This window comes from Limulus polyphemus, unplaced genomic scaffold (assembly GCF_000517525.1).
Source record: "Limulus polyphemus unplaced genomic scaffold, Limulus_polyphemus-2.1.2 Scaffold1587, whole genome shotgun sequence".
Classification (NCBI taxonomy): domain Eukaryota; kingdom Metazoa; phylum Arthropoda; class Merostomata; order Xiphosura; family Limulidae; genus Limulus; species Limulus polyphemus.
Window position 1 is genome coordinate 170,469 of NW_013667197.1, and position 6,519 is coordinate 176,987.

The following is a 6,519-nucleotide window of genomic DNA, read 5'->3' on the forward strand; positions in this document are numbered from 1 at the left end:
AATAGCCCTAGCCACCAACGTGGGATATAGGTACCACGACCCCTTAATTCCAACCCTGAGGTTTGGAACCTTGGCTGTCTGGTTGTGGCTGGTCTATACTGATGATTACTCATATGCTGTTTCGCCTTTGACATAGGAACTGAGTTCCAGGTGAAGACCATTCCTGTGCTAGATGTAGTGTGGTTCTCCCACTCTTGTACCATCTTTATCTTGGTACACTCTTATATACATATGCTTTCTGTATAGTTCATGCCTGCACTGACTCCTCCACCTTCTCAATATGGGATTCTAGCAATAATGTCAGTGGAGGTAAGTATGTTTTGAAAGTTATCATTTTCCTAAACTGAAAATGTATTTTCAATAATATACTTACCTCTGCTGACACTAAAAGCCTATTTATGTCTCGAAAAAGTGATTACATTGTGTGAATGAGGTGCATGTATACAGTATCTAGATAGAGGGTGCATTGAAGTTGGTGGAGAATTTTGCAAATTAGAATTTGCCAAAGGCAATCGATTGGGGTATAAAAGACTAGAGCAAGTGTTTTTAATGCTTAGATGGGCAAAGAGTAGAAACCCTGGAGCTATAATGACAGTGGAGGTAAGTATTATGGGAAATACATTTTCAGTTTAGGAAAATGTTAACTTTTATTCATTTCTTTTCTAATATTGAATGTCAAACATTTGTAAAATTATTCTCAAAGCAATGGTGAAAGAATGAATTTCAATATGTCATTTTACAATCATATCAAGGATTTGGAGGATTCTTGTTTCTCTTGTTGGCTATCTTAGGTGCTGTTTCTTTGTAGGCCTAATTTTTTTACATTTTTCCAGTTAACTGTTACTCTGTTGTTTTTTAAGAATTTAATAAAAACTTTAAATTAGTCCATGATTTCACTCTAGTGAAATACAAAATGCATAGTTGATTTTTTAAAATTTATATATATAATTTTTTTTTTTCTAAATAGCTTTTACTCTCACGTGATTTTACATTTGAAAGTTTTGAATCAAACATGTGATTTTATTCGACTGAAATATCAAACCTTATATTTTGATTTTGAATATTACTAGCCAGAAACGCTGTTTTGAAATTCTTTCTTGTGTGACTGTATATAAGATATTAATATTTTTATTATTTATTGATATTTTAAGATTATTCATTGTTTTTGTATCTTCAGGAAAGATTGGCACACCTAAGGCAACAGTGCCAACCCCATCTTGTAGAAGCAGCTAAAACATCAGTAGAAGGAATTTGCACTAAAATATATCACATGTCATGTGATTATGTCAAAAAAATACATGAAAAACACTGGGCAATTTTAAATCAGCATGATATACAGGGTATGTAGTAAGAACCAATAGTATAATTAGATAGTTCAGACTGTAGGTTTGCACTGTTTTATCCATTGTATTACTTAGAAAATTCTTCAGATACATGTTTTTCACACTGTTAATGCAATCATATATCATGTAATATTTGTGACATCAATAAAGATTTGATTTTACATCAGTACAGATTTCATTTTTAAAATGTGGAATTTTAAGATTTAATTCCAAGCTTTACATTATCAGATAGATTTGCACAAATTCCGTTAAAAAATAAGTAGATAGGTCTGTGAAGTGTTTGTATTATCGGAAATATATACTAAGCGTATGACATCACAATGCAATCGTTTAGTTTAAATACTTCAGTACACAATGTTTTTTTATATATTTGTGGCAGTTTTTGTGTGAAGAAGAAAAATCTTTGGAAGGGATGTTGTTACAATCTTCTTTTATTTTCCTACCATTTCATTAAGTTAATTTCCACAATTTCAGTGTATGAAAAGACACTTCTGTATATATTTCATGAAAAATTCCTTTATACACAAATCTGGTAGTTGGTGAACATAACTCGTGTGTAACACTTTTAATAATAAGTGAATTGTTTTAACCTTAGCTACTTATCATACACAAGAATGCTAAACATGTTTACTTCAGAATGATAAAGAGTACACACTGAAACTGTGAGACATGATCTGGTATCAAACAATTTTAGAAATTCCAGAAACAAAATGTTAGTTGTTTACCTAAGAATGATGGAACATACATAATTCAGTGTGACTGATACACAGTGTGATATTAAATGTTTTCAACAATGACATTCAACAAATTTGTTGATGTTATTGTTGACCATATGTAGAATTCTAGGGGCTACAGATAAGAAATTCCAAGGTAGTTATTTGTAAAATAAATATTTATAAATCTAAAAAAAAAGTGTGAGGAGATAAAAGTATATTCCAAACAATAAATAGTTATTTTAAAAATTATGTTTATAAATCCTGTATATTTTTTAATTTGATATTGTAAGGTAACTGGTCTGTTTTGTAATGAATACACACAATGTGTTGTTCCACAGAAATCACCAGTGCACTACAAGTCAACAATCCCAAGAAGGTATTTTGTTATCCAGTCCAATTTGCTATCTCAACTCCACGATTACCTGGAGTCGACCTACTCACAGATAGAGATGTAACCCTCCTCCAGTTTCGTGGAGATGTTGTTCGAATAAACACGCTATATTTTCAGAAATTAGTAAGCAATGCCTTTTTTAAATATTTTTGGAAAATACTAGGTCTATGAATTTACTTGATTTTGGAGGAATGTTATGATATTTATATTTAAGGCACATTGAAGACCAGGAAATAGACTGTCAGTCTCAAATGTCAGTTAATTTGATCACAAGCAGATAATTAAAGTGCAAATATAAATATAATTTTAGACATGAGTTTGGACTCTCCGTATTAGTAAAGCTAATATTTGGTTAGTAACAGATACAAAACTTTGATGTGTGTGTGTGTCAGTATGGTAATCATATATAGTTTGTACATTTGGTTACAAGATCTAGCTATAAAAATGTGGCACACACATACACTCATTGATATACATACAGTGTACAAATGTAACACATACCTGAGACGTACAATACAATTAATAGCTAGATTCAAGTGCTTATGAGAGACCTGTAGTGAATATTATAGACACCTGACTACTAAAGCTTGCAATAGATTACATTTGGTACAACAGACACACACACACACATATATATATATATATATATATACAAAGACTTGTGATAGGCTACAGTTAATACTACAAACATATAGATACAAGGACTCGTGATAGGCTCACAGTTGGTACTAGGGACATATAGATACAAGGACTTGTTAATGAAGTCGGTACTACAGACATATAGATGTAAGGACTTGTGATAGGCTTACAGTTGGTGTTGGTACTACAGATATATAGATACAAGGACTTGTGATAGGCTTACAGTTGGTACTATAGACACAAGGACTTGTGATGGGCTTACAGTTCATACTACAGATATCCAGATACAAGGACTTGTGATTGGTTACAACTGGTATTATTGGTACTAGAGACAATTGGATAAAAGGACTTCTGATAGGCCTACAGTAAGTACTACTGATACTTGAATCTGCAGCATTATAATAGGCATTCAGTTTGTATGACATATTTTAAAATGATTTAAAATTATTTCGATTTTTGGGGTAGTTTGGATAAGAAGTAAAAGTACTTAACCCTTTAACATCAGGTAGGTCAAAGCTCGCATGTCACAACCTTTCATAGAATTACATTCAAAATTTAATTAAACTACTTTATTATCAATATATTTGAATAAACTTGGCATCAAAATGAAGTTAATATATCAAGTTTTAATATTATTCAAGTTTTAAGTTCTTGATTTTAAAACAAAATATTGAAAAACCTCAATCTCCCCTAGTATAATAACTGTGATGTTTGTTATCTGTCATCCTTCTTCTTAAATTTATTTATCAGCCCTCTGAGAAGCTTGGAATTTAACATAAATTACTCAATTTAATGTAGTTATTGCTCAGGAAAAACATAATTTTTATAACTTTCAATCTTATTTGGTTTCAGAGCTATAAACTAGAAAATGAGACCTCTCCTGCCATGCCTACCTGTCACATCTTTTCTTTCACAAATTGCGATTAGTTCCCTCTGATGTTTAATACTATATTATTTATAACCAGTAGAAAGACAAAGTTTCAAACTATCTAATGACATATTATATTAAATTGTTTTCTGCACAAATGATTGTCAGTTATGCTTCCAGTTGAAGCTTGATTCCCATGGGGTACACATTGATGAGCTTATCTGAATTTCTAATGGCTCTTGTTGTATAGTTAGAAAGCCAGAATAATTGTGATAGTTATGGGACATATTCTGCTTTTTGCATATTATTATTCTGTGTTTATTTCTTGTTTTTCATGTGAATCTTTTATTTATTTATTTATTATTATAAAAGTAAATAAAATAAAAAAATTAGAAAATTTTGAGATTAGATAAGATTAGATTAGGTAAAATAAAGAATAAGAATCACAATAAAACTTTTTTCATGACATACACTCAAGAGCATCTTGCGAGTGGCCTGTGTATCATGTAATTTGATGGGTAACATGAGGTGCGTGTTTACCAAGTAATTTCAAATTTTATGATGGGAATATTAGTTTAGACATGGTTCAAGAGCAATAAAACAATAAAATTTAGGTAAAAACAGATGTATACTGTTATTATGTTTAAGCAATTTAGGATAAACAACTGAAGTTTCATGTTACAATTTGAAGTCATTCTAGAAAGAAAAAGAATTATTTTGATTTTTTGGGGTGGTTACGAGGTCAGTCAAATTGACCAACCTCGTATAGAGTTAGGGTGGAGAAAACAACAGATAAAATATAAAGTTTTTCTACAAAAAATCATTTGATATTAGAAGATTTTAGGGATTATGCAAATAAAGTTTTCAGATGAAGAAAAGTATTCTTAATCTTAATATGAAATTCACTTTGCACTCTTAGCAGTCACCACTCTGACAACATATAAATAAAAAGAAAGTTTTAGTAAGAATACTTAATTAATAATTCTGATATTTTGTTTATGAAAGACTTAAAATTTACCGAAAGCTTGCCAAATTTTGTGAAGATACAATAAGTACTTTGAGAGTTATAGTATGTATATCACCATGGTTACAAGGTTCTGTAAAATACAGATGCCCATCCTGATAGGGTTAAAACACATTGAGTTTAGTAAGTTAAAAATGAATTTACATTAGCTTTTAAACATTGACCCATAAAGAAAAGTACAAATTTTTCTTTACCAGGAACAACTGTACAGATGGAACTGCACTGATGACCGCAAGTTTGAGTATTTCTTAGCCAGGGTTTGGTGCATGTTAAAGAGGTATCAGGTGAGTAAATTTGTACATGAAAACATATTTTAATAATTTTTTGTTTTACTTACAATGATTTACATTAAGACTAAAGACTGTATTGTAAAAATAACATTAAGTTTATTACAACAGAATTACCTTTCTTAAAAATAATAGAAGGAGTGGTGGATCATTAATATAAGTCGTGTGAGAGAAACATTTAATAAATAGTTTGGAAGAGTTTGTTCGACAGAAACCATAATTTTATAAATTACATTGTACTTTAATATTGCATTGTTGACTCAAATTTCAGAACTCTTGAAAATTTCAGCAGCTTTGTTTTCATCCATAGAAGGTTTTTGGTTTAGCCACATTGTATGAAAAGGGGTGGGGGAAGATTGCTTTTTATTCACTTCTAAAAAAGGGAAGGCTGGAATAATATAGGAGTTGACCATACCAACAGGATAAGATGCTGTTGGAGAAGTACAGTACAGCATAGCAACTTAAATGTGTATGTAACTAAGCACCAACAGACTGGATTTGTAATTGGTGTAGAACTCATCCCCATCATTTTGTAGTTTAACATAACTTCCAACTTTTCTCCTTGTATAAAGCATAAAAGATTATTTCATATACATTTATTTCATTCTTTATATAGGAATGAGCTTAATATTTAATTCTTGTGATTATTTGATCTCAGAAAAATTGATGTATTATTTCTAGACATTCATTGGCTCCAGTCCTAACGAAGGTCACAGCACTCAAGTAGCACTACCAGTATCTGTCTTTGATTGTTTGAACAAACAGTTTGGAGTTACTTTTGAATGTTTTGCTTCCCCACTGAATTGCTATTTTCGTCAGTACTGCTCAGCATTTCCTGACACTGACAGTTTCTTTGGGTCTCGGGGGTAAGTTAAGTGTTAGTTAGTACGAACTTGTTTTATTCTGATATTTTTTAAATAATACACATCAGATTTAAAGCAAAAATTATACCTTTAAACATTTGAACAAATGTCTTAAAATTAAATTATTGTTGTTCCTGTATACTTATACCTGTACAGTGAAGTAGAGAAAATATATTTTTAAAAAACTAGCTAAATTAATACTTTATTAATACTTACCTAAGAGTAAACTTCCACAGTCTAAATAGCATATTATGTCAACTGTACATTTTAACAATGCTACCAAAATTTTACAATTTAACCCTATTTTGCATAGGTGGGGGGTCAGAGTGTACATGACAAGGCTTGATACAGATTGCCATTCAACATCAGTGGTGGGATTCAAATATTT

At 30.7% G+C, this 6,519-nt stretch overlaps 1 protein-coding gene across 4 annotated transcripts in view; it reads left to right on the forward strand.

Annotated features, from left to right (window-relative positions):
• LOC106464204 (phosphorylated CTD-interacting factor 1-like) overlaps positions 1 to 6,519 on the forward strand; it is a 38,516-nt gene that overhangs the window by 18,944 nt on the left and 13,053 nt on the right. For all 4 annotated transcript variants that reach the window (XM_013924333.2, XM_022391910.1, XM_022391911.1 and 1 more), the window contains exons 8-11: positions 1,178 to 1,340; positions 2,398 to 2,573; positions 5,179 to 5,265; positions 5,950 to 6,134. In XM_013924333.2, coding sequence (XP_013779787.1) covers positions 1,178 to 1,340; positions 2,398 to 2,573; positions 5,179 to 5,265; positions 5,950 to 6,134 — 611 coding nt within the window. The remainder of the gene's footprint in view (positions 1 to 1,177; positions 1,341 to 2,397; positions 2,574 to 5,178; positions 5,266 to 5,949; positions 6,135 to 6,519) is intronic.